At 42.7% G+C, this 27,584-nt stretch overlaps 1 protein-coding gene across 7 annotated transcripts in view; it reads left to right on the top strand.

The window, feature by feature from the left end:
- Positions 1-27,171, top strand: part of SIPA1L2 (signal induced proliferation associated 1 like 2) — a 231,949-nt gene extending 204,778 nt beyond the window's left edge. For 6 of the 7 annotated variants that reach the window (XM_030935894.1, XM_030935889.1, XM_030935891.1 and 3 more), the window contains 5 exons: positions 8,964-9,095; positions 20,964-21,017; positions 21,570-21,693; positions 22,663-22,744; positions 25,859-27,171. In XM_030935894.1, coding sequence (XP_030791754.1) covers positions 8,964-9,095; positions 20,964-21,017; positions 21,570-21,693; positions 22,663-22,744; positions 25,859-26,005 — 539 coding nt within the window. In that variant the 3' untranslated portion in view covers positions 26,006-27,171. The remainder of the gene's footprint in view (positions 1-8,963; positions 9,096-20,963; positions 21,018-21,569; positions 21,694-22,662; positions 22,745-25,858) is intronic. The other variant, XM_030935895.1, reaches the window with a different exon arrangement.
- The last annotated feature ends 413 nt before the right edge of the window (positions 27,172-27,584 follow it).

The raw sequence follows: 27,584 nt of genomic DNA, 5'->3' as shown, positions 1-27,584 counted from the left end.
GAAATGAACTTTATCTCATAAAATTCTTAACATATTTCTTTTTCTTTTTTTTTTTTTTTTTTTGAGACAGAGTCTCGCTCTGTCGCCCAGGCTGGAGTGCAGTGGCACGATCTTGGCTCACTGCAAGCTCTGCCTCCTGGGTTCACACCATTCTCCTATCTCAGCCTCCTGCGTAGCTGGGACTACAGGTGCCCGCCACCACGCCTGGCTAATTTTTTGTATTTTTAGTAGAGATGGGGTTTCACAGTGTTATCCAGGATGGTCTCGATCTCCTGACTTCGTGATCTGCCCACCTTGGCCTCCCAAAGTGCTGGGATTACAGGCATGAGCCACCGCGCCCGGCCTAATCTATTTCTTTAAGTAACATAATTACCTACTGGTTATAAAGAGTCCATTTACCTAAAATGAAGAAACCTTGACAACCACATGAAAGGTCAGACAGACCGAGGCCACTTTCCTCATATTTCTCCAGTTGTTTTCCCTTTTTTGTAAAGAGGTAACTTTAATGTCCTCTTAAAAGCTTTTGTAAAACCAGTAAAACTCTATTTTCCTCCAAACGTTAGTTCATTTACGGTGTTTGAAGTGTGCTTGTGAACTCTTCGTGCTGCATGTGTTATGTTTGTCTTACGTTCTACCCTTCATTTTGTTTCCATGTGAAAGATGTATGTCCCTTTTTTTTTTAGCTTCACTTAAAAAAAAATAGACTTTTTAGAGCAGTTTTAGGTTCACACCAAAAAGTACAGGGATTTTCCATATACCTCCCCCAACACGTTTTCCCCACTGTCGACAAACCCCTGCCTTCAAAGAGTGGCAGTGGTATATGTGTTATAATCGATGAACCTATATGCATGGGTCGTTATCACCCAAAGGCCCTGGTTTACATTAGGGTTCGTTTTTGGTGGTGTACATTCTATGGGTTTCTACAAATATGTAAGATGACATGTATCCGCTATTACAGTATCATTCAGAGTAGTTACACTGCCCTAAAAAACCTCTGTGCTCTGCCTGTTCTTCCCTCCCTCCCCTTTAGTTCCTGGCAACCACCAATCTTTTTACTATTTCCATTGTTTTGCCTTTTCTAGAATGTTGTATAGTTGGAATCACACAGTGTGCAGCCTTTTCAGACTGGCCTCTTCTACTTAGTAATAAGCATTCACCTTCCTCCATGTCTTTTCTTGGTTTGAGAGCTCATTTCTTTTTACAGCTGAATAATATTGCATCATCTAGATGTACTGTAGTTTATTTATCTAGTCATGTCCTGGAGAACTGTGTCCTTTTTTAATGTGTTCAAAGGCACAATTAGGAAATGGTCAAGTTTACACTGTTCATTCACTGTCCTAATTGAAAACTGCCTTACTTGTCTTCATTTTTACTTCTCTAGAAAAAGCACTAAGAGTTTTCCTTGCCATTTGCTGTTCTTTAAAGAAACCTTCTTATTTGGTGCTACATCTCCTCCAATAGCTATACTTAAGAAACTACTCAGAAAATGTTCTCTAGGCTTGATGGATGAGCTAACAAAATGTAAATCAGAAAGCTGGAGATAATTTGTATTGAAGTCTATTCCCCTAAAAACTTCTGATTTCCAACCCCCCTGTCCATGGAAAGTTTAAGCTTCTAGAATCTAGTTGTATGGAGGCCTCTGGTTCCCTGGCCTTCTGACTACCACAATCGCCTACATGATTATAGATGCTCCTTGACTTACACTGGGGCCATGTCCAGATAAACCCACCATAAGTTGAAAATATTGTAAGTTGACCATGTATATGGTCACCTAACCTACTGAACATCATAGCATTTCCTAGCCTACCTTAAACATGTTCAGCACACTTGCATTAGCCTCTAATTGGGCAAAATCATCTTGCAACACAGTCCATCATACAATATCAGTTATTTACCCACAGAATCTCATGGCTGACTGGGAGATGTGGCTCACTGCCACAGTTCAGCATTGCGACAGAGTGTCATTTCACATAGCACTAGGCAGGGAAAAGTTCTAAATTCAGAATTTGAATTATGATTTCTACCGAGTATGTATCACTTTTGCACCATTAAGATCTACTCAAGACAAGTTTGAATAATCCTCCTTTCATGGTTTCTGGCCATTCTGTAGACCCTCTCTAAGAAGATACCACTCTTTAAGAATAGTTTGACAGTCAAAAACTAGAGCAGCCCAGAAAGCTGAAATGTGACTGTTAATGTCCAGAAGATGTATTTGAGCGAGAAATGAGGAATATTTGAAGTTGCCCAGCAGTTTATCTTAGTTTCTCAGAGAGACATAGCTTCACTTTAAAACTTGGAGCAGAGGTTGGTTCCAGATGGTTTTAAATTGCTGTGTAGATAGAGTTGAGCAGAAAACTCAGAAAGCGCAGATACTCTTCTTTTAAACTTTAAAACATAGAGCATTCCTAGGGGAAAGAGAATCTTTCACCAGGAGAGACTCAATCAGATTTTGTATGTAATGTGGAGGAAGGGATGCAGGGCAAAGCACCAGTAACTGCCCATCTCTTCCCAGTGAATATTGGAAGACCTAATCTCTGCACCTTTTCTACATGTAATTATGGTCACAGGCTTCTCTTTCAGGTATTTTTAGCTTTTAAAAGTTACAGATTTGAATCTGTCTCAGTCTTTCTTCTCTTGAGACTAAGATCTTAATCTTCATACTTAAGCTCATTTTGGATGTAATTCATGTCATGATTCATCTATATTTCCTGTGAAGTCACTGAAATGTGCTGTATCTTTATGTCTTCAACTTGGAGATGTGCAAATATCACCTAATCCAGCAGTTGAGAATATTTCTGAAACATTTCTGCCTTGCTTTTAGGACCTTTGTTTTTGTCATTGGTAGATTGCAGAAGAAAATTTATTTAAGGGCCCAGATGGGGGAAAAAAAAATGAGAGTGGGCTTTTGAACACACAGTTCACAGGCCGGATAACCAGTGACACTGAATAGCAGTCATATTTTCCTTTTCTTCCTTGGCAGGTAAACACCTGGGTTCATTGAGCACAATCGCAAGCATTGGCAGGCTCACCGGCTTAAAGATCATTTTTTGGTTTTTTTATGGAACAGAGATCAAAACTCTGAAATCTTCTTTTGAGAATGGACTAATGAGAATTCTTAGATTTCAAAAATGAAAATAGAGAATATTATGTGTGGTTTCAAATCCTATAGTTCTGACCTACGCACATCACAAAGAATGCCCCTTGAAGTTAAAAAGTGGGAGGGTGGGAGAGTTTAGAATAAATAAAATAAATTGGTATTTTAGTTATAATGTAATAGTTGCACATGTTGCTTCAGACCACACGTGTAGCCTCAGTGGTTTTGTATTGTAGACGATAAGGACTACCAACCACCAGAAGAATAATTCTTTGCCAAGGGTGGCATGGCAAGGTGTCCATCCACCTGCAAACAGGGTTTTGACTATTCAGTATTTGACTGGGCAGTATTATTCAGTGTAATACTTCTTTCTCTTTTTTCAAATGTCCTCAGTCTTCCCTGTAATAAACATTGGTTTCTGAAAAGTGTAGTTGTGAAACCTCAGATATCTGACCGCCAGGAAATGCTGTTGGAAGGCTCCTTGGCATTTATAGTAATAGCAATAAACTCAGACTCAGTAAAGATGGTTACTGTGACTTCAGGTTTTGGGTAAACAGACAGGCAGCCACGAGATCAATGTCGCAAGCCAGAGCAGGTGCGCAGGCAGTGGTTCCCTGATATTACCCCCGTTTCAGTATTCATGAGTCTCCTGAAAGGCTGACTTAGGTCCGTATGCAACATGGGCAGTAAGAATTAGGAGCACAGAGAATCATCTTCTCCAGAAGTGAGGTAGGATGGAATCTACCCAACTGTGCCCAAAAAATGCTTTCGAGACAGTGTCCTCCCCCCCTCCTGTTTTTTAACTCATCCTGAGAACTCCCAGGAAGTATTACGGGTATGAAGTAAATTCAGTTACTATTGTTTTCTACTCACTAAATGTCTCATCTTTGACATTAGTATGTGACACCACATGCAAAATTGGTTCAGGTTTCCATTTGGAAAAACTCTGTGAGAAACTTGTTATGCCAGGAGGTCACCGTGCTCCATGTGGGGAGCCTGCAAATGGGTCCCACACTTGTGCCTCCCACTTTCCTGGGCTGGCACCTGGGGAGCGAGCCAGCCACCCAACTGAAGAGGTCACGGTCTTGTCTTAATTGGCCAGAAGAGTTGCTTGGGCTCCTGAGGCTTGCGAGAGCTGGATTTAAAACAACAGGCTTTGATACCTGAGGCAAATGGTGCCTTTCGTATAAAACCGTACAACTGAGGAGACAAGACAGTTCCAGCCACTGTGGCATCACAGAGCACAGGTGATCAGTTGCCCTTGCCCCTCCAGGTCTGCACTGTGTATACCTTTCTTTTTGAGATGGACTTTCGCTCTTGTTGCCCAGGCTGGAGTGCAGTGGCACAATCTCAGCTCACTGCAACCGCTGCCTCTCTGGTTCAAGCAATTCTCCTGCCTCAGCCTCCCGAGTAGCTGGGATTACAGGCATGTGCCACCACACCTGGCTAATTTTTTGTATTTTTAGTAGAAACGGGGTTTCACCATGTTCGCCAGGTTGGTCTTGGACTCCTGACCTCAGGTGATCTGCCCACCCCAGCCTCCCAAAGTGCTGGGGTTATGGGTGTGAGCCAACACACTCAGCCAGCACTATGCATATCTTAATCTAAACCCCTCCCAGACCAACAGTATTCGTCTGTTTGTTGACAGAGGTCTTTGAGGATAGAACTTGTGTCTTACTAGTTACTCTGTCCCTAGGTTCTGAGGTAGTACCCGGTGGTTCCTGGAATATAGTAGATGCTCAGTAAACATCATCTGGGTGATGGGGGGAGTGATAAAAGTATTGCAAATAATTTTGGCAGATTTAGAATCTGTGTTAGGCTGTTCTTGCATTGCTGTAAAGAAATACCTGGGGCTGGGTCATTTATAAGAAAAGAGATTTAATTGGCTTTTGGTTCTTCAGGCTGTTCAGGAAGCATAGTGCTGGCCTCAGCTTCTGGTGAGGGCCTCAGGAAACTTACAGTCATGATGGAAGGTAGAGGGGGGAGCAGGAGTGTCACATAGCAAGAGAGGGAGCAAGACAGAGCTGATGGCGAGATGCCACACTCAACCAGATCTCATGAGAACTCACTATCATGAGAACGCACTCATTATCACGAGCACCAAGCCATGAGGGATCCACCCAGGACTCAAACACCTTCCACGAGGCCCTATCTTCAACACTGGGAATTACATTTCAACATGAGATTTAGAGGGGACAACATCCAGACTGTGTCAGAGTCTCAAAAAACAAAAACAGAATAGTAAGTTTTCCCAGTTACATGATATATTCTAATCAATGGAAAAGAAAATGTCTGTTTTTCATGTGGATTATTCATGGAGATATACAGGTGGCTCTTTCTTCGTCTAACAAGACTTCCATTAACATGGGGCTCTTCCTGCTTGTGGAAAAATGATGGATTTTAGCTTTAAATCCACATTTTTTTCACAGCTTTTATTTCTAAACTATGCTCTTCATTAAGAAGCTTCTCATCATTTGCATCTCAGCCAAGCATCCCCTCCTTGGACAGCCCTCCCCCAAATGGGCCACCAAGCTTCACAGTCACATCACCCTGTTTTGTTTTCTGTAGAAGACTTAATCACTCCTTGTATTTTCTTGTTTATTCATTTATTGTCTTGTCTTTGATGTAAAGCTTCACGAGAGCAGGGCCTTGTCTGCCTTACCTACTGTTGTGCCCCCATCACATGGCAGGCAGTAGGCACTTATCAAATACATTGTGGATAGACTGCTGAGTGGACAGTGCTCCAGATAAACCCTAGAGGAAAGGAGACATCTAATCTGTGCTAACGTTCTTTGCCAGTTCTGCAGTATCACATAGAAGTCCCATTCACCACTGGAGGAGAGGGGGGGACAATATTTTGTAATAAAGAAAAAATGTCACCAACAAATGTGCTTTGCTTCTCCTCCCTGCTTTGCCAGCCATACAGATTAAAAGTGGTGCGGGGTTGCCTGGGCTTGCCTTTGGTTGTGAAATGTACACCCCGAGACCATCTCAGATCCCAGAGCCATTAGTGCCACTGAGTGTGTGGTCTCTGCATGCATTGGGTAGGGGCAGTGGGCAGAGACCTTCAGAGCTGGTTGGCTGGGCTGCTCTGTGGGAGCTGGGCCCACTCACACACTCCGGGCCACTAAGACTCACGTTTGTGCCTTGGCAAAATTATGAATGACCACATATCAGGAACTTTAGAGGTGCTTAGGAATTGTCAAAGCTTTAGTTATTTCACCCAAGACTGTCAGGAAACCACTCTATTGAGTATTGGGGAAGGATGGCTCTTTGAGCACACAGCTACAGGAGGGACCAGGGAAGGGGAAGCAAGGGACATTAATCTCACATCCCAGCTTGTGAGTCAGGGGACTTACTGGCCGCCGTCCCCTCTGTTCTCATTGCATTTTACCCCTCTTGTCTACTGTGTTATTTTTCTCTTTTCTTGTCTCCTGTTATCACCAAGTAAGGATCTTGTTGTGTAGTGATCTTAGGGGGAAAAGCAGACAGCGCAGAGAATGTGCGTTAGGCTTGATTTTAGCCTTCAAGAATGCCAGAAGCTGGAGTGAAGGATTGTTTCTTTATAAACACAAGGAAAATTCGCGAGTTGGCATTTCTTAGTAAAACATGATGAACGGAATGTACTTTCTGTAGAAATGTTCGTATATCTGAATAGAATTCCATTCCACTCCGTGATGCTTCTCCTCCAGTGAGGGAAGGAGGGAGGACAGTGCTGCAGTGGGCCCAGATTCCAGCCTGCCTGACCTCTGAGGCCCTCACAGAGCTATGCCCCTCTTGCACCGTTTCCCGAAGAGCTCAGCCGTGTGGAAATCAGTGACAAAAGTAATTGCTGCCTCCATATGTGATTTATTTATACTTGGTGCAGAAAACCTGCCTTGAGCAAAGCAGCATATGAGTTGCAGAGAGAGAAGAAAGTGTTTTTTAAGTGAAGGAAGATGCCTGGGCCTCTTGACCTTTCTGCTTGAGGGTCTTTCTTTACCTTTCTGGAACCCTTTCTTCCTAAGCAACTGAGACAGGACCTGACAGCCAGTTCAGCCCAGCCTTTGCCCAGCAGGGAGCGAGGATGCTCCTGGGAAACAGTGAGTGCTGACTGCCCTCCTTCCCACCTCCCACTCCTGTGTTGCTGCTTCCCTCCTCTCTGGTTAACCTCTTGTTCACACACAGAACAAGTAGAACAAGGAAGAACCAGTGTTGTTTCAAAGAAGAGCATGTGGAGAAGGGAGGGTGGAAACAATGTTGACAATATATCCATTACTAAGTTCCCTTCAAAATAAAGGCAGGGAATAAGTAGGTGGAAAATTACCCCAACTTCTATAGGTGGTAGGTAGCATGGAAAATTGGTGTAGCTGTAATTGTTGGAGATCCGGTAAGAGCTGCATTTGTCCAGTCTCAAAAGTCTGTCAGTCTCTTTCAAGGCCAAATTTACTAGCTGTCTTAGTCCCGATGCCAGCATTTCACAGCCACCCAAAAGGATGTGGGAATAAAAATTACAGGTGCATTTGGTTAATTATGCCCCCTTACTTAACATAATTGCAGGCTCAGACAGCCAGGTGGTCATTATTTTGATTGGTCTAATTAGTCAGATGTGTTCACAAGCAGCTGCATGCAATGTTCTGGGCAGGTTCAGAAAAGCACATTAAAGAAAGTCCAGTTGAAGCCTTTTTAGAACTTGTCCTCAGATGCATAATAAGTTCTTAACAACGAGTCTTATTAATGACATAAACACTTAAGTACCTTGATGAGAGTTTAAGGAGAAAAAGAAATGGAAAAGGTCCATTCATAGCCAGAGGAAAACCACTCAACATTGAATACAGGATGGGTGAGTGCTTTCTGCTTTAGCCATTGATAAAACCATCTTATTAAGTCAGAAAGGTAGTCCAGCCACTATGTTTGTGCTTTGTATATAAAATAACATCCTCAATCTCAAGTAGCAATAAAAACAAAGTTAGTCTTACTGCATTTTTATAATCAGTTGGTATTTGAAGCATCTCAAGTTTGTGGTGCTCAGCTTAGATGTGTTGCTCAGTAAGCTTTATAAATCAGGATGGAGATTGCTCCAATACTTCTTACAGCAACGTAAAGCCTGCAACACTTTTAAAAAGAGGAAAGTGTCCCCTGAAGCAAATGAGAATTTATCCTGCAACAGTCAGACCTGGCTGTACTCAAGCACCCTGGAAGAAAACCGTGAAATTACAATAGTGTACAGAGGCTTGATTCTCATCTCCCTGCCATCCCTGCCCTTACGTGCTGGCCGACTTCTCACTAGTACAGACTCGGCTGCTTCTTACAAACCTCCATTTTTCCAGCTATCTCCCTTTTGGGCAACTGCAGCCTCATGTTTTCTTTTTCCATTAAGAGCAGGAAAAATTATCTTGGCCACTGTGGGAGGGGATGGTGGTTCCTGTGCTGACTGACTCACTGGGAGGAGCAGTACTGCCTGTGTACTGACTGACTGACTCTGGGAGGGGCAGTGGTGCCCGTGTTGTGGCTGACTGACTCTGGGAGGGGCAGTGCTGCCTGTGTACTGACTGACTCTGCGAGGGGACAGTGATGCCCGTGTACTGACTGACTGACTCTGGGAGGGACAGTGGTGCCCATGCTGCGACTGACTGACTCCGGGAAGGACAGTGGTGCCTGTGTACTGGCTGACTGACTCTGGGAGGGACAGTGGTGCCCGTGTTGTGGCAGACTGACTCTGGGAGGGTCAGTGGTGCCCGTGTTGTGGCAGACTGACTCTGGGAGGGACAGTGGTGCCCATGTTGTGGCTGACTGACTCTGGGAGGGACAGTGGAGCCTGTGTACTGACTGACTCTGGGATGGTGCCCGTGCTGTTACTGACTGACTCTCTGGTTTTGTTTCTGTTTAGATGAGTTCTGGTTCTCCGATGGGTCCTTATCAGATAAGTCCAAGTGTGCAGACCCTGGCCTGATGCCCCTCCCGGACACAGCCACAGGGTTAGATTGGACCCACCTCGTGGACGCTGCACGGGCATTTGAAGGTAAAGAGTCACCAGCCTCTGGCCTCACCCCTTACCCTGGGAGTCCTTTCCTGCAGGGCCTGTTTGGCATCTTAGGGGAGCGTGTCTGTCTCCCATCGTCTGATTAAAGTTTTGAATCCTTTGCCTTGTTGTACGATGAAAACAAGCAGGGGCTGGCTTGGGCTATGACTAAGGACATTTCCTGAGGGAGACCATGTCATTTAGTAAAAGGAGCACTAGGCAAGAAATCTGAAAACCTGAATTCTAGCTCTGGCACCATCTGTGACCTGGGTGGGACCTCTGTTTCCTATCTGAAAAGTAGAGGTGATTGTATGGGGAGCACCTTACATCTTTCCTCATAGCGTGCTGAGGTATAATGTGGGGGACACATTTAGAAGGCAGGAGCTGCTGGGTTCACCCGGACGAGCACAGGCCGAGGAGTCCGGTCACTTGGTATAAACACAGACTCTGGCATGATCGGCTTGACCCATGCAAGTGTCTCTACCTGTCGAGGCCTCGGCTGCCTCCTCTTAAATGCGGGTCAGTGAGGGTAGGTGGGCTAGCCGGTCTCTAAGAGCCATCCAGCTGCCACACTGTCTTCTGTCATTTTTGGATGAGGCTTCCCCTTCAGGAACACGTTTGTCCAGCTCACAGTTAAAGGGAGACAAAACAAGGAAGATGCTTGCTTCACGTGCAGCTCGGGACCCCACGGTGATACCATGTAAACCTGTGGCGTTCAGGATCGTGACTTGACTTTTTGCCCTTTGTCGCTGCATTCTTTCAGTGAGTTTTTACGATGGCAGGCCCTGGCACTGGGGAAGCTGGCAGCTGGGACTGACAAAGGAGGCAGGATCATTTTAGTAGGCGTTAACACCCTGCGCTCTGTGAGACTCTCATGGTGTAACCAAGTCACAGCATCCTGGAGGCACCCGAGTCCACTGCTGCCTTCTCAGGCCTGAGGGCCCTTCCTTCTCTTTCTCCCCATTTCTCTTCCTTTCTCAGTCTCTGCTAGCACAGCCCCGTCACCTGTGACACCAGGCCTCAGGAAACAAAATCAAATTCTTTTCCCAGGAGGGGAGGTGCATTTGAAGTCAAAATGCAGAAGGTTGAGGTTTCACTGCCCCCATCTGTGACCAGCTTTAACAACGTTAGGGAGGCCCAGTGGTGGCTTTGCTCTACTCAGTTGGTATCAGTGCCTGTGGTCCTGAGCCTCTGGGAACAGGAGTTGGAATCTACTCTCAGGTGGACACGAGGGAAGTAGGTAAAAGGCAGCTTGCTAGGAGGAAGCTTCTGCAACATGAATATGCGCTCACTGCTCCTTAAATGGAAGGAACGAGACTGCTTTCTTTCTAAACCACTCACTCCTTGTAGAAATTTCAGAAGAGCCCTGTCTGCCTTGTGGGGAGACCTTCATTCTCTGATGTTACCAGAAGTTAGTTGCATATTTTAGAAGCCCCAGGCTGGTGGTCTAGTTGTTTCTTGGGCTCCCCGTGCTTCTAGCACTTGCTTGTACATGACCCAGCACCAGAGCACAGGAACACTGTCTTTACCTCTGTCCAGAGCAATCTAGGAGCAGGTAACACCATTTTCTCTTTCTCTGGGGTGTTCTTCACACACTACAGTCTCTCTCTCTGACCAGATCTTTCTGCCCCAGGAGAGATAAGACCAGAGATAAGATCTCTGTGTGGCCTCACTGTGTAACTATCTGCAGAGTACTTAACACACTGAATTCTGCTTCTTTCACATGCCTGTCTCTTAAGAGATGAGTTTCTTAAGGGAGGGCTGCCTCTTTTATTATTTTATCTGTATTTATCGGATACATATCAAGATGAACAAATGAGAAGCGCTAATAATGAGGAGTAAGTAGGTACTCAATATGCACAGTTTTGTGCAACCCAGAACTATCCCAGCTCATGTCACAGCTCTCAACATCTTAGATCCTTTTGCATTTTGTGATCACCTTTGAGATTTAAAACAATATTTATCACCTTATCTCTGTATCTGCCCTCATTTATGTCTTTACTTGGTTCCCTTCCACCCCTTTCAAATATTCCTTCAGAATAAAATGACTGCTAGAAAATGCATTTTTTCAGGGGCTTAGAGAAGGCAAAATGGTACATGGACTGAATGATGAATTTAGGGATTTTGGTCATAACTTCAGCCATTTCTGGGCCATAGGCCTTTGGACAAGTCACTTAGCTACTGTGACATCCACACTTTGTCCCAATACTGTTCTAGGTCTTTTACAAATATGAACTCGGTGAATGTTAAATAATAATCCTTTTGGACATGTGCTGAATGAATTTGGGCTTCAGTGTTCTCATCTATAAAATGAAGAACCAAAGAACCTGTAAGGAAGGCTTCATCTCGTCCTAAACCTCTAGTTCTGTGGTTTTGATATCAACAAGTTATTTCTAAGCTGAAGTAAGAGTATAGGTGGTAGTTGGCACGGAAGGGAAAAAGTATGACATGGAAATTCTCCCTAGGCAGTGCCCTCAGGTACATGGATGCCTAAATTAAGCAGAAAATAGTGTTGTATTCTTTTTGCCAAAGGAGAAGACTTTGGTTATCTGAGCTCTAACATTGATGGATAAAATAATGTGGAAGAAGTTAATGCCGTGTTTAATTTTTGATGCTACTCCATAGGGTGGCATGTCATGGTGAGACAGTAGCCAGCTTATGAAAATTCAGTTGAGAATGTGTGCCTCCTTTGGACTAATCAGATTCCCTTGTATCAGTGTTGCCTCAGGTTGCATCCCAGTGACCTGCTGCCCTCTCTCCTGAGTTGCATGGTGGTGATGAGCGTGATCAATCTCCTTAGCACTTTAAAGAAAAATGTCTTCAGGTAGATAACCCAGTTGCCTTCCTCATGACTTTTTCTTTTTGTACCAGTTCTCAAGGCCATTTCTGAGCTAGAGTAAACATTATAAAGAAAAGATAGCACCAAACATGTCATGTGCTTGTTCATGTCATTGCTACAAACTAACAAAGGCAGTTCTAAAGGCTTATTGCCTCAGTCTTCCCTGGAATAATCCTGTGCCCATATTTCAGTCAGTATATCTGAAAACAGGCTTGGAAAATGGAATTTACCTGCCTATTGGATTGAGATCCCATGATCCCTATAAAATCCAATAGTGTAATTGATCCCTGACAGACTTGCCTCTCCCCCATTGGTCTACCTCATTTATGCTACACATTTTGGCATATGATATGTTCACCTTCATTTAAGGGCTAAAGTTGACATTGGACACGAGTTTAAGAATTTAGATTTTACTATACCATTTAAAAATAGAGCAGAGGCACCAAATTAAGCTGTCAAATCATGACTACTTAAATGTTTCAACTCTATTAGTGCAAGGACCATAATAAATAGTATAGTTGTGGGTGAGAGCCAGGCATTCTGTGCACAAGGACTCAGTAAGCTCCCTCCAAAAAGGAGCCATGTTTCCAGACCACATTGCTGACCCTAAGGCAGTGATAATAGATTTAAATGAGAAAAACAGAAGCAAAACACAAAAATCTGACCATTTAGAAAGTTTTAAATGTTACTTTAATAATAATTATGCTGGGAAGAATTAATGAATATGACAAGAGCAATTTTTTTAGGATCATGAAAAAGATGCTAACTAAATCTGGACTACACCCAGAGAGGGGGTAGTTCTTAAAGAAAAATATGTTTCAGAAATATTTATTTCAATGGAAAAAAAGGGAAAATTAACCAGCCTCACTGTACCTCAAAAAGATTTCATGAAAACTGTGAAAGAAAAACACATAAAGGAATGAAATAAGTTGTAAAAAAAAAAAAAAATGGCAAATGAAATTACACTGCAATTTATAAATAAAACTAACAACCTCAGTTTTTCTTTGAATATTGATAAACCAATAGCAAATTTGATCCAAAACATAAAAAGTACAAATGAACCATATTAGAAAGAAGGGTAAGTTAACATGAGAAAAAGACAGTGGGACGAAAATGACCTGTGCAGAACTTTGCCATCTCCCTGCAGAGAACAATGGGTTCTGCCTTACCCCGCAAACTCCAGACCAACTGCAGTGACTTGTTATTGCCTCTAGGATAGGAATTTTACTACTTCTCCCTGGCTTGGGTTATGAAGACCTCGTGATCATTTGGGGTCTTGCACTCCCCACCATAATGCAAACCAGGCCAGCCTGAACCATAAAATCTGGTCAAGACGAGTCCCTATCCCTTCTCAAGAATCACATATTTAGATTTCCTGTAAATCTAAATATGTAAATGTAAAGTCTTAGTAATTAGCTATAGAGGCAGAAGGAAACCTGTCAAAGGACAATCTAGAGATGCAAGCTCAGAACACCCTCCTTAACTCACGGTAGCACATACACACAACCTGCCCACCTTGGCTGATCCCAGTTGTGGGGCTCTTTATTTACCCAGAAAATTACTTTTCTGTTTACTCTAATGGTATAAGATGATGCACTTGATCACTGAATTTTCTGCAAACCTTGGCAGCCTACTTGGCTGGTTCCTTCTGCACAAAATACTGGTACACCACCCTAACCCGCAGTTTCTGGCCCCACATGAATCTCAGTCCTCTATATTTTCTAATTCATATGTTCTCTGGGTGACATTTTAAAAAAGAGACATAGAGTTTTTTTAATTACTAAGGAATGTCAAGCAGCTATATAGAAATACATTTGGTGGATAAGGTACTTAGATTATGTCTTGCAAGAAAACATGGCAGAGAGCATAAGAAATGGTCAAAAGCCAAAGTGTGGAAGGCATTGAAAAAGTCACCCAAGAATATCCCCAAATACCAAATATTACCTGAAAATAATAATTTTGCAGTTTATTGTTTTCAGAGTTTCAGAGTAATGATGCCCTTTTATATATATTTTTTTGAAATTCAGAAGCAGGGAGAGGTAATAACATTCCTATCCTAGAGGTAATAACAAGTCACTGCAGTTGCATGATAGGATTCTTTCCTGATAAACACATACACACTCGAAAGATAATATAAGATAATCTCAGTCTTTAATATTAGTATGAGAAAGCTTAGATGAAATTCAGTAGTAAATTGAAAAGATTATTCATTGTTATTGGCAAAAGTTTAGTCTAATAAAAGAAAAACTTTAATTAAAAAGTTACAATAGGTGAAGTAATTAAAAGCTGTATCAGTTTGTCCCAAAAAAGTATATCTAATAGAATTAAAACCTATTTCTTCTAAAAATTAAGATTTGAGAGATACCCCCAAAGGCTAATATCTATTTTAAATGGTTACATAGTACTTAATAGAAAATGTTTATAAGCAGATTGCTTATGTCCAGAAACTAAGCAAGTGTACTCTTTGAGACTGTGCCCTTTAATTTTTATACTGGAATCTTTGACATTTAAACAAGGAATGCAAAGAAAAAGAATCAATGTTGGAAATAAAAAATTTTAGATAGGGTTTTATACATAGAAAATACAAAAGATCAAAATGAAGTTTAATTAGAGATTATAAAACAGGTAAATAGGTATTTTGAAATATATTTTTATAAGCATAATTTCTAAGTGTCATTAATTTTTTTAGTTACCTATTGCTGTTTAACAAACCACCCCCAACATTTATGGCTAAAAACAACAATAGTTTATTATTTCTCATGATTCTCTGGGTTGACTAGGCTCAGCTGGGTGGTTCTTCTGCTCCATATGATCTTAGCTGGGGTCCCTCAAGCAGCTGTATGCAGCTGGAGCTCAATTGGATCTGGAGTATTAAGGAGATTTCACTCACCTGTCTGTGTCTGGAATGGCTGAGGCCTAGTGAGACCCCTGCCTTTAGCAGAGTAGTTGTATTTATTCACATGTTCTTCTATTATTCAATTGCTCTTCTAATTAAGGAATTAGAAGAGCAAAAGCAGAAGCTCTGTGATGTCTTAAGGCCTCGTTTTGGATGTCTCAGAATATTATATTCACCGCAGTCTATTTAGGCCAAAGTAGTCACAAGGCCAGTATTCCAGGGGTGTGACGTAGACTCTGCCTCTACCTCTTGATGGCAAGAGATGGCAGGTGCACACAGGGAGGGAGGAGTTGTTGGCAGCTGTCTTTGCAGACAACTTTCCACTGTAATAGTCACAGGACACCTTAGATATATCAGTAAGATTGAATTAACATGTTCTTTGAGAAGTAAACCATCATCAGAATTATGAGAGAATTCCAAGGAACACTTTGATATCTGAAAAGTCTTAATATCTAAGACTGGAAATGGATAGAAAACTTCATAGTAAAGATGACAGTTCTTCCTGGATTAACTTGTAGAGTTAATGCAATTTCAAGAAAAATAGTTAAAGAACTAAATTTGCCTCCATTTGGAAAATAGGTGAATGATGTTCAACCAAAAGATCTATTATAACTTAATAATAATTAAAACAGCATAGTAACTCATTAGGGATAAGAATTTTTGAAGAAAAATTAAGGGCTCAGACAGAAATCTGAATATATTTAAGAGTTACATGGGAAAGGAATTTATGTATTCCATTTGGATTTAGGTATTTAAAAAGCTAATTTTAGAAAAAGTAAAAGTAAGATTACAGTTTTGGAAGCAAGATTATGCTTTAATTATGGAGTAGTGAGAGAACATACAAAATGTTATATGGTCAGATAAAGGTATTTAAATATTTAGACCTTTTATGAACCTGAAAGAGAATGTTAAAATAAAAGAGGAAATATTGGACTTTAGGAAAAGATTTCTAAAGAATGTGATTGTGATAGGTAAAACCAGGATACCTAAAGTACATAAAGGAACTTACCCTGAAAAAAAACACCAAACCCACAGTAAACAAATGGTCAAGGCATGTGAATATAAATTTCACAAAAGACAAATGCACAATAAATAAGAAGGTGAAAAATGTTCAACCACATATGTAAATTTAACACATATGTAAATTTAAAGAATAATGAGCTACCAGCTCATACTTTTTGAATATGAAAAATGATACAATAGCTCTAGGAAGCTATGAAGAATACTCACAGCTGGTATCATTATAAAGATTATGAAGTGATCCATCTTTTTGTTCAGGCAATATGATAGTATGTTACTAGTGCCAGAAAACTGTACCCACCTTTTAACCAGAAATCTAATTCCTGAGAATTTGCTGACACAAAATTATTAAAAAGAATCAAAAAGCTTCCAATAGAAAAATATTGGGCATTTAAAAAAATTAATAAGTGATCAAGTAACATATCTCTACCCAAACACCTAAAAAAAAAAAAAAAACCACACAGTCCTTCATAGGTCTAGAAAGGCAAAAGTAGGTTGGATGCCCTGTGCCTCCCCCATGCTGTGAAGATCAAGTTCAAAAAGCTGGCTGAGTCACATTTTAGACTTTGTTTTAATGTATGCAGTTATTTTGTTTATTGGAGGGCAAGACGTGTCCTTCCTACGTGTCAGGATTCCTAAGTGAAATTGATGGTCTATCTAGTTCAATAAGATCATAGTTTTGCCACCCTGAAGTGCTTATACCCTTTGTTATGTAGAATCACATCAAGTTTGGGGGTACCTGATAATGTACATAATGGCTTTCATCCCCCATTAAACGTGGTAATGGGAATAAACTCAACTAGAAAACCTGGCTATGGATCAAACAGTGAAGCTGGGGAAGAGAAGTGGAGTCTCATCAAAATCTCCAGGATTTCAAGTATCTCTCATACATCAGAATATCAGAAAGAGGCAGTTGATGTGTTTTTAGCATTTGTTGAATGGATAATGTTGTTTTCAGTGAACACAGGCTTCAAAGGCAAAATGACCAACTGGTGCTCTTAGACTCTGGATTCCATGTTGCTGCCCCACGAAGGCCCATCCTCCTAGGTTTCCACACTTCCCCAGTTGGTAGTGGAGAATACCACCTTCCCTTAGCTGTTTGGGAGCATGGATGTGTGTGTGCTCCTACACAAATATCAATGTGAAACACACATGCAGAGTTTGCAATTCACATGCCAGGCACCACTGTGGCAATGAAATGCTCCACATAACCACATTTCCCAAAAATTCAAAGTCTGTATCTTTAATTTGTTGTGTTCTTTAGGCCCTTGACTTCTTAAACAGAGCATAATAAACATCACTTTTTATGGAGAACTTTTTCTGTTATGAAGCTTCAGCTTAAAGTTAATAAAGTTGTTATAGTTATTGACATTTGACGACTGTGTGTATGAGAGAGAGTGTGTGTGTATATGTGTATACAAGTGTAAACAAAATGTGACTTACTGAGTAACTCCTAATGGTAACATAATTAGTGGGAAAAAAAAATGGAAAGATAAATGACTACTACATGGATGAAAAATGCAAAGTCAAATTTGGAATAGTAAATCCATTTAAATTATCTCAAAAGTAAATTAAAATGGTTTCAGGCCAATGCAATAGTTATTTCTTAAATAAAGAATAATTTCAGGACTTTTTCTTGTTAATTACTCATAGGCAGATACTAGACCATTATCTTTCTACATGCATGGATGGGCTTCCAAAAGCCTAAACCAGAGAATTTTAGGTGGAAAATAGTATAGTGCAGCATTTTTTTTTTCCTTTCCTAGTGGCCAGTTAAGTCAATTTTCTGCAGCGCAATAAGCACAGGAGTCAGAATCAAAACTTTTAATTTTCTACATGTAGCTACAAAACCCTACTTTGTCTTGAGTTTGCAGTTCTAACAAAGACATATTTGAACAGCTTTGTTTGTAGACATATGTTTAATTTAATCTAGCCTCATACTTGAATGTCCCATTTGGCATGTATCCTATAGCACTGTCCTATAGCACTGTATCCTATAGCACTATCCTATAGCATTGTCCTATAGCCTCATACTTGAATGTCCCATTTGGCATGTATCCTATAGCACTGTCGTCCTATTCCTCACCCTAGACAGACATGACGCATTGATCAGACCATTCATCCCCACCTGATCCAGCCTCGGCCTTATGTTGGACAGACATGACGTGTTGATCAGACCATTCACCCCCGCCAATCCAGCCTTGGCCTTATGCTCCACAGACATGATGCGTTGATCAGACCATTCACCCCCGCCAGTCCAACTTGGCCTTATGTGCGACAGACATGACACGTTGATCGGATCATTCACCCCCACCAATCCAGCCTTGGCCTTATGCTCGACAGACATGACACGTTGATCGGATCATTCACCCCCACCAATCCAACCTTGGCCTTATGTTCCTAGTGCTTCAGGCATCATAGACAGGGTCATGGGAGTGACTTGCAGTCATCTGTTTTGCCATCTTGGTTCTAGAATATGGAATAGCCTGTTGACTGTTCATCTTCTTGTTTAGTGCTAACTGTACTAAAAGTAAGGAACTGACATTGAAATAAGGTTTTTATTGTTTTGTTTTGTTTTTGTGTGTGAGAGATGGAGTCTCGCTCTGTGGCCCAGGCTGGAGTGCAGTGGCGCGATCTCGGCTCACTGCACACTCCGCCTCCCAGCTTCATGCCATTCTCCTGCCTCAGCCTCCCGGTAGCTGGGAATACAGGCACCCGCCACCACGCCCAGCTAATTTATTGTATTTTTAGTAGAGACAGAGTTTCACCATGTTAGCCAGGATGGTCTCAATCTCCTGACCTCATGATCACCCGCCTCGGCCTGAAATAAGTTTTTTTAAGAGATTATTTTAAAGGATGGATTGTTTTGTGTGTCAGCCATGCCCAGCGCTCCACCTTAGCCAGATCTGCTCGCACTGGAAAGAACAGGAAAGAAAACCAAAGAGGCTGCACATGTGGAGTGTGGGTGATGGGATGTGGACCAACCTTAACAATGCATATGAAGCTCCTACTCTTGTGCTTGTCTTTTCTGATGGTTTTGTTTGTGCCATTTGGTTCTATCTCAGTAATTGCTTGATTATTGAATATTTATTGTCACAGAAATAAGCTGTAGGGGCATAAAGCTTCCACTGGAAACTGTCTTTAAGATTAGCTATTTTATAAAGTAGTTTGGTGTCTGTACTTAATCAAGTAGCATTCTCTTTGCATTTCAGCCTCCCAAGCTTTTCGAATCCAAAGTGAAATCCTGTTTGTGAAATTACATTGCTGGCAAAACTCTAGTTTTGGCTTCTTGCCTTCTGACCAGTAGGACCCTGTTTCTCCCTAGGGAATGTCTGAATGACTGCCTATAGCAAATTCTGTTTCTGTTAAATATGTGGGCATTTTATCAATTAAAGTAAAAACAGATGAAGGAAGCTAAGGCATGTTCATCCATGTATTTAGACTTACCCACCAAACCCAAATATATTAAGAAAGATAGAAACGTAACTGAATTATAACTGGCTTGCATAAAACGAGGATGAGTCAATGAAACTCCTAAAAAGTTAGACAAATTTTTACCTGTTTTCTTTTCCATTCCTTTTCTGGTCAGTAATGAAAGTCACTATGGAATAAAAATATATCTCCTAATGACTTTTTAAAATGTGATGTGTTCCCATATTCTGAGCTCTTTACAGAACAGAGGGTTATGTTGGACACCACTGCAGCCCAGACCTCCCCTCCCCACCCAGCCCCTGGAGCAGCTCAAGCCCAGCCAGGATTCTGCCCCCAGCTCTGCTGTGCACGTCACATCATATGTAGAAGTTGGCAGGGCCCCAATTATGTTGTTGACCTTAATTCAATTGCAAATTACTTTTTATGCAAAAAGCCTACTATGCAGTACCAAATTGGTAACATGATTCTCTCTCAGGAAAGTATAGTTATGTAATGTTTATCATCTTACAGAAGATTTGATGTGTGGAACTTTACAGAAAGGTTAGTTGAAAGACATCTGCCTGCCTAGGGCAGGTGTGTTAGCAAAGGAGCCACGTGGATGGAGAACTCTCAATGCGATCAGTAGCTGGGTGCACTCAGGAGGACCCAGGCCTCTGTCAGGGCACTGATGGCGCTTTCAGCACCATGGCCACAGCCTGCGCCTTGGCTTTCCTTCATATATTCCTGGCAGCTTCAATGTCACCATCCTTTTTAATTAACTGGAAGTATATGACCTGCCATAAAGCAAATAAGCAGGTAGCCTCATGAGGAGGCTCGTCCAGCAGCCAGAGGGAGGTAGAGTGGGATAAATTAAGAACAGAGCACCCCTGACACGGACCCAAGTGCAGTCTCTCCAGCATTAATCGATTCATAGGAAAAGGACCAGCACAGCACTAACACGCCTGCTATATACCTCAGATTCCTAGTGTAGATACATACATGTGCTCAGAAACCAAGCAGAGAGACTCCAGGGAATGAGGGTGAAGTGATCATTGAATAGATTGCTTGGTTCTCACTTCCATGTGATTCAAAAACAGAATATTTTTCTGCATGCCATTCAGCATTTCTGGATTACTGTTCTCGGCCAGCGCTCAGCCCCCGGAGCCAGGCCAGTCTGGCGCCCATTCTTAAGACTATTCTATTCCCTTTCCTTCCTACCTCTTAAAACATTGAATGTTAAGTTCCTGGTGCCAAGAATAAAAATGTCCTTGTGCTAAGATAAGGCATTGTAGTCATACTGATAATTGGTACTACTGCTATAAATACTGTGCCCCTCCAATCTTCCTTTAAGGGTTTCTAGTGAGATTACTTAGCTATTATCTCTCTCACCAGCACTCTCTGTGGATTTGTGGAGTGAGTCATTTAAGTAAGCCCACAGTTGTGTATGCTCGTAGTTGGATCCATGTGTGTATGGCATACCACGTCTTTGTTGTACACTACAGCACTGCTTCCAACCAACAGTGAAAATATGAAATGTGTCATCTTATTGCATTGGAGTTACATAATACTGGCTCTCAAGGGTTTCCCCTGGTCCATCGCACGCACACACTGTACTTCACATAACCACATTTTGTGGGCCCTCGAGATTCTCAAGTATAGAGAGATACTCCTGTTCATAGGAAAATTCTAAATCTTATTTCAGGTCTTGACTCAGATGAAGAACTGGGGCTGCTCTGTCACCACACGTCCTATCTAGGTGATTGTCTGGGGCTGCTCGTTGGCTCCTGATATCCTGTAACCTTTTCTGTATATTTCATGTGTCTGCACGTCTGCATGGTTATTCACGCTCTGAGGGTTGGGGGTGCACAGCGGGACATGTGCCCTGGCTATTCTGTCTCCAGAACCTTCTCCGGGTTTGGGGAGAACTTAGAGAGAGGTCCCTCTCCTTGGTTCTGTCAGTTGAGTCATTATCCAACTATTGTTTCATGCATAGCCAGCAGCTTTGGCATTTCTTGGGATGTGGAAAGAAGAAAGCAAATTGGCTCTAGCAAATCCAGTGTCTGCTAATTGTCCCTGTGGCTGTGATGTGCATAGGCCATACAGCCCAGTAGGAGGACAGCCAATCTCCATGCTTTCTCCTTCTCAGAAGCTTGCCTGAGTTTGTTTTTCTTTGTTTTGTTCCAAAACAAGGCAGTAACTGATTTGAAGGGGGGAAAAGATTTTATTTGTCTACTGCATTTCCACAAAGAAACATTGCCTTTCAGTGATTACTAACCCTTCTTTCTGTGTGTGTTTCTCCCCTCCCCAGACCAGAGGGTGGCATCCTTCTGCACCCTGACAGACATGCAGCATGGGCAGGACCTGGAAGGGGCCCAGGAGCTGCCCTTATGTGTAGATCCAGGCAGTGGCAAAGAGTTCATGGACACGGCTGGGTATGTGAGCCCCTGTGGACCCCTCCCTCCTGCTATTCCAGGCATGATTAGCAAAGATTCGGCTAACAGACTAACCCTGAGCCAGTCAGGTGACCATATTCCACCGTGCCCTTTCCCAGTCCTGAAGAATCCAGAGAAGGGACTGAGTGGGACTACTTGGCTCCCTGCCCTGCTGTGGGAGACCGCTTTTAGCTGCATGACCACTTGCTTCATGGGCACCCCCTGCCTGCCAAGACTTGTGACCCTGTGCCCACGGTGGTGAGCCTCACTGTCAGAGAGGGCAAGAAGGGGCCTCAAGGTCAGCGTGTGCTGCCGAATTATTGCAACAGCACCAGGCAGGGATAACTCACCGATTGGCCTTCCACCTGCCAGGCTGCACATGCTCACCAGCCCAGGGCATGGCTCCTCCCAGAACCTGGTCCTTGATCCGGCCTCATGCCCTCCATTGAAATATGTTGGGAACACCCCAGTCTTTCCCCTATATTCATGACATGTTCTTCCCCCGTGAAATGTGTATTCTTTACCTGTGTCATCCATTCTTAATTCCAACTTCTGTGTGAGCTGAATATAGAAGTTGGAATTAACTTCGTTAACTTGCATGTTCACACTGGTAACAAGCTTCATGATGTTGTCATCATAGGGAAAGGCAAATTGGGGGGAAATTGGTTCCCAGGACTTCATTTGGGTCTACCTTTGTCTCCATTGGCTAAACCAATTTAAGTAATATATCTTTTGATTTCCTACCGACCCGTATGTCTATAGAGATTCTGGATCTCTTTTTGAATCAGTGAAGTCCCAGAATGAGCTTGCCAGTGGATCACCTCTATGAACGCTTCCATTCTGACATCTTATAATGTATCTGCTTGCTGGGCTCTAAGCTCATGAAATAATTCTTTCAAGTGAAAACTTGACCAACAAAATGCTGAATTGACTCTCTTGAGTCTTTCTGATTCTATCCTTGTTTGCTAGGGAGCGTTCTCCATCACCACTGACCGGGAAAGTCAATCAGTTGGAATTAATTCTTCGACAACTCCAGACCGACCTTCGGAAGGTAATCTATTGGAAGAGCATAATCAGAACTCTTTCCTTATAAAACCAGCCCCTTATAACTACTACAGAGAAACTGAAGAGACTCAGGAAAGAAAACTGTCTTACACAAAAACCAGTGATAAATACAAACAGATGCTCCTGAGGTCTCACTCCATCTGCTGACCTGCAGCTGATGTATTGCATTTTGCGGGATGCAGGGATCTCAATGGATATGAGTAAATGAGGATTAGCCCTCGATGTGGCTAATCTTCAGTGTGCAGTAGAAGCACGGTGGGCCAGCATTTTTTAGTTCAGTGAGTTATCGGTTGCACCAACTCTGTATGAGCTGACCTCAGAGGAGTCCATTGCTGCCAGAGAGCCTGGTCTCTATGAGTCCTGTTGTCTGTCTTGAGTCAGCTTCACAGCCCTCAGAACTTCTGCTCTACACATCAACCTGCACTTGGTCCGTCCTCAAAAGAAATTAAATCCTGTATCCCATAAATACTTGCTGAGCTCTGTTCCATCAGCCCTGTGCTGGAGAGCCAGTTGGCTGTCCAGGAAACGGAATGGGGTGCGGTAGCGAGTGGGAGGGTGTCACAGGAAGGTTTTTGTTGTGATGGTTTGGTTTGGCTTTTGAAGAAGGGAGAAATCGTAGCTGGTGAGAATGCTGAGGAAAGGATTCAGTTGGGAGGGAAATCATGATGAGGGTGAAGGGCAAGTGGGTGAAGTTCTGATCTAGTCACAAGGAGGGAGCTGGCCTTGGTTAGGAGTAGGGACAGCTTATACATAGTTACCAGAGTGGAGCAGAGTATGTGTGCGCATGCACGTGCACGTGTTCATGTATGCACCACGTTCATTCACATACACAGAGTCCAGACAGAGATGTTGGCAAATTTCTCAGATTGTTTCTTTTTTTTTCTAGTCATGAGCTGAGAGTGGTGAGAAGGAATATAAGAACTTTGTGGATAGAGGATATGGGTGTACCACAGCATGTAAACTAACCGGGTATATTTGGGAGACTTGCCAAAAACAGCTAAAGCACATTTGAATTTGGAGCATAAGTTAAAGCGATACCTGTTTTCCTGGTTGTGTGTTTTTTCCCCAGCTTGGGTGACGAGCTGTCCCAGTTTGTCCGGGATGGAGAAGTTTTCTAGGATATGGAACTTTCCATATTAGAACCAGCAAAGTCCCATGCAAGCTGGGATGGCTGGTCACCTTATCTCCAGCTGCAAGTGTAGAATCGTGGGGGAGTTGAATGTAGCCAATATTAAGATTTAGACAGGAAATCAAGACGGGGAGAGAGAGAGAGAGAGAGAGAGAGAGAGAGACAAGGACCCTGGGGCATGTACAGTGCATGAATAAACCAAAGATCCCAGAGTCCAGGCTGGTTGAAGAGAAATAACATCACTGCCGGGGAATGGCTGGGGCGGAGGTGTTGGTGGGCAGTGAAAATAAGGGTAAGATTGATAAGATTGATGGATTCTATCATTACTGGAGGAGGAGATACTGGAGAAATTATTTTTAAAAGACAGAAGGTGATGGTCAAGAAGTGAAAACTTGAAACTTTTAGGAAGAGATGCAGTCATTGACAATAGCACGGTATAGGATGCGGTCATGGGAGTGGGAGTTGAGGAAGGCCAGTTTTGAAGATCACTGGGAGAAAGCGATGGAGAGGCTGAATGGCCAGAGTGTCAGATGGAACATCTCAGTGGATTCGAAATCATCAACACAGATGACAGGAGTGGGATGGGGAGAAAAGAGCAAACCAGGTTCTAGAATCTTCCCGTAATGATGGTTGGGACTGGAGATACAGTAAAATTTTTGCAGCCAGGAGGGGTAGCAGGTCTCATGACCTAATGGCACATTTTTTAGAGGAGCTGGAATTGTAGGAAGGAGCGCAGAGATCTGGCCTGAACAATAGGGGATGCACTGTCTGCCTGCCCGACCCCCATAGCTGGGGACAGTGTCCTCAGGAGGGAACCAGGATTCACTTAGAGCACGAAGACGAAGGGAATTTCAGGAGGACAGACTGAGCGTGCACAGGGTCTTCATGGCAGAATCCAAGTTCCATGGGTCATAATAAAAGGTTTGCAGGGATGTGGAGAGGTGGGCAGCTGAGTCACAGCAGAGATGTTCTGAGCTGTGGGACTCAGACTGCCTTGGGACCAAGAGTCGTGGTGAGGAATGTCCGGGGATAGTCCGTATCCAGGGTGGGCTGCAGTTGCTCCTTACAGCGAAGTGAGTGGCCAGCTCTGATTCAGGCCTCCTCTGGGGACCAGGGTCTTTTGCGCCAGTGACCAGGCAGGTGGTATTGGGGAGAGCCTCAGAAGGGATCAGGAAACGAGGAAACCTTGAGGGCGGGACCAGACATGCCAACGGTGGGGGCCTCCACTCACCTCGCTCAGTGCCCCCATACAGTGCTGTGGGTGGCATCTGGTAGCATTAGCGGTCGAGTTAGATCCCATTACAGAAATACCGATTGTTACAATCTGACAGTGACCCTTCTATTCATTTAGGGCAAGGCATCCCTTTCGGTGGGGGGGGGGGGGGGGGGGGGGGGGGTCTGAAACTGGTGCTATACATTTTTTTATTGCTGTATGTTGGAAACTCCAGATTTGGTTCTTGTGAAAGTCTTGATTATTTTTACATAGTTTTTAATGGCAGACTTTAAGGGTCATTATGGAAATATAGTGTAGCAGGAAAGCTTGATGGAATGAAAGACCTAAGTACATATTTTATTATAAACATATGTAACAGCTCTGCTGATTCCAATGTTGTACTTAGAAAGTTTTGTGCATTTGTCAAAGGGTATTACCTTTCACCTCACTGTAGTCTCCCTTTTTTGGATAGAGGGTGATATAAACGATGATGAACACCTTCCTATACAAAGGCTATCTTAGTACCCTGTGGGAGCAGAGTGGGATGAAAGAACAGGGTGCATGGAGTGTTCATTCCCATCCGTTTGTCATCAGCAGGAATCAGGATCAGGAAAGTTCCCTCACTGAAGAAAGTTACCCTTTCTCCCCTCAAAAAGTACATAAGTAAAAATAAGAATAAAAGATTCTTGTGGCCCAGCTTAGGAGGAATGAATGTATCAGTCAGTCTCCATGACTCAGTTTATTTCTACTCTGACCAGGAGAAACAAGACAAGGCTGTTCTCCAAGCAGAAGTGCAGCACCTGAGACAGGACAACATGAGGCTGCAGGAGGAGTCCCAGACCGCGACAGCTCAGCTGCGGAAATTCACAGAATGGTTTTTCACCACCATCGACAAAAAATCTTAGCCAGTCCACACCTCCTCAAGGGACCATTGGGAAATGCCCCTTGTCCCTTTGAAGTCACAAACGTGGTTTTTCTGTGTGCTTTCCACCAGTCGTAGATGTTTTTGCTGTTCCATTCTGTGTAGCGCCATTCACCACAGCAGGACAGGGAGCTTCGACTCTTTCTCGGTAGCCACAGCAGAGAGCAGTGCCAATGTGAAGATGAATGAATGTAACTCCTGGTGTGAAGATGAATGTAAACCCTGGCGACAGTTGAGACCTTTTTTCTTTTAGACTCTGCTAAAACAATGCTCTGGCTTGGGCTTACCTCAAGAGGGAAGATAGTTGGGTTTTATTTCCTATTTATCAGGTGACCTGGTAGAGATGTAAAGCAATTTACCATAGTGTGGGCTTTAGTATTGTAAAATAAACATGAGAACAAATAATCAGACATATACTTTAATGTTAAAGGTGCTCTATTTTTTTTGGATGTACAGTAGTTTTATTTCCACAGCCACATTACCATAGCAATAAGAGAGGAGGCATAGTACATAGTTGGAAAAGCTTTGCGGGGGTGATTAAAGAAAAAAAGCACTGTTGTGTTTAACACTAGTTCAAATGCAGTTACCTTAGAGACTTATTTATTTGCAGGAACAAATGGTGCCTGAATATTAACAGTGTTCTGATTAAAAACAAAACAAAAAAAGATACATATGCCTTGTCAATGGCTCGCCGAGTTGTCAGTAGTCACTTCAACTCTTAGTTCACTTTTGTATAGTTGCTCTGCTGGAAAAAAATGAAAGTGAATCTGCTTAACTCACTAGAACTTCCTTGTGTGCTGTGAGCCGGCGGAACCACTTGTACAATTGCCAGATTTGTTTATCTTTGTACAGAAGCTTTGATGAAGTGTCTTGTATTTAACACCCTTATTTAAGCTTATTTAACCTTAAATTGTTAATTTTATAAAATTTGGTTTGGCCTGCACTACGATGAGGGTTGGAGGTAGCTGCAGGCTCAGAAGAGACTGAGCTTGCACAGATCAGACCGAGAAGCAGGGTGAGAGATTCTAACGACTGGATGCTGCTAGTAACACGTTGTTTGTATTGCTTTACCATTTTTAACTGTTAGATTTGAGATGAACATACATTTTGCTTTTTTAATAAATGTTTAAAAGAAGTCCACATAAGAAATGGTGCTGTCAGGTGACTAGATTTTTTATGATCTAACATGTCTACAGTCTGACTGTATGTGAATTTATTTCAGGCCATTTAGGACCTTGATTTGTATTAAATACTGTTCAGCTGCCTTCTCACAGAATCCCAGATCAATTTCAGGAAGGGGTACCTAGTAGTTTTTAGTAGCTGTTGTGTGCCAGACACTATTCTCTGAACTTTTCATCCCTCTCATTTAACCCCAACGGTATCCTTCATAGGTAGGAGGTGGGGTTCTCATTTACAACCACATGATGTGGCTCAAGTGAAGTAATTTACGCAAGATTGTCTTAAAAAAAAAAAAAAAATTTAACACTTTGGTGTTGCCAGCACTTTGGGAGGCCAAGGTGGGCGGATCATGTGAGGTCGGGAGTTCAAGACCAGCCTGACCA

This window comes from Rhinopithecus roxellana, chromosome 8 (assembly GCF_007565055.1).
Source record: "Rhinopithecus roxellana isolate Shanxi Qingling chromosome 8, ASM756505v1, whole genome shotgun sequence".
Taxonomy (NCBI): Eukaryota; Metazoa; Chordata; class Mammalia; order Primates; family Cercopithecidae; genus Rhinopithecus; species Rhinopithecus roxellana.
Note: the sequence above shows the minus strand (reverse complement) of the source record. Positions and strands in the feature narration are given on the sequence as shown.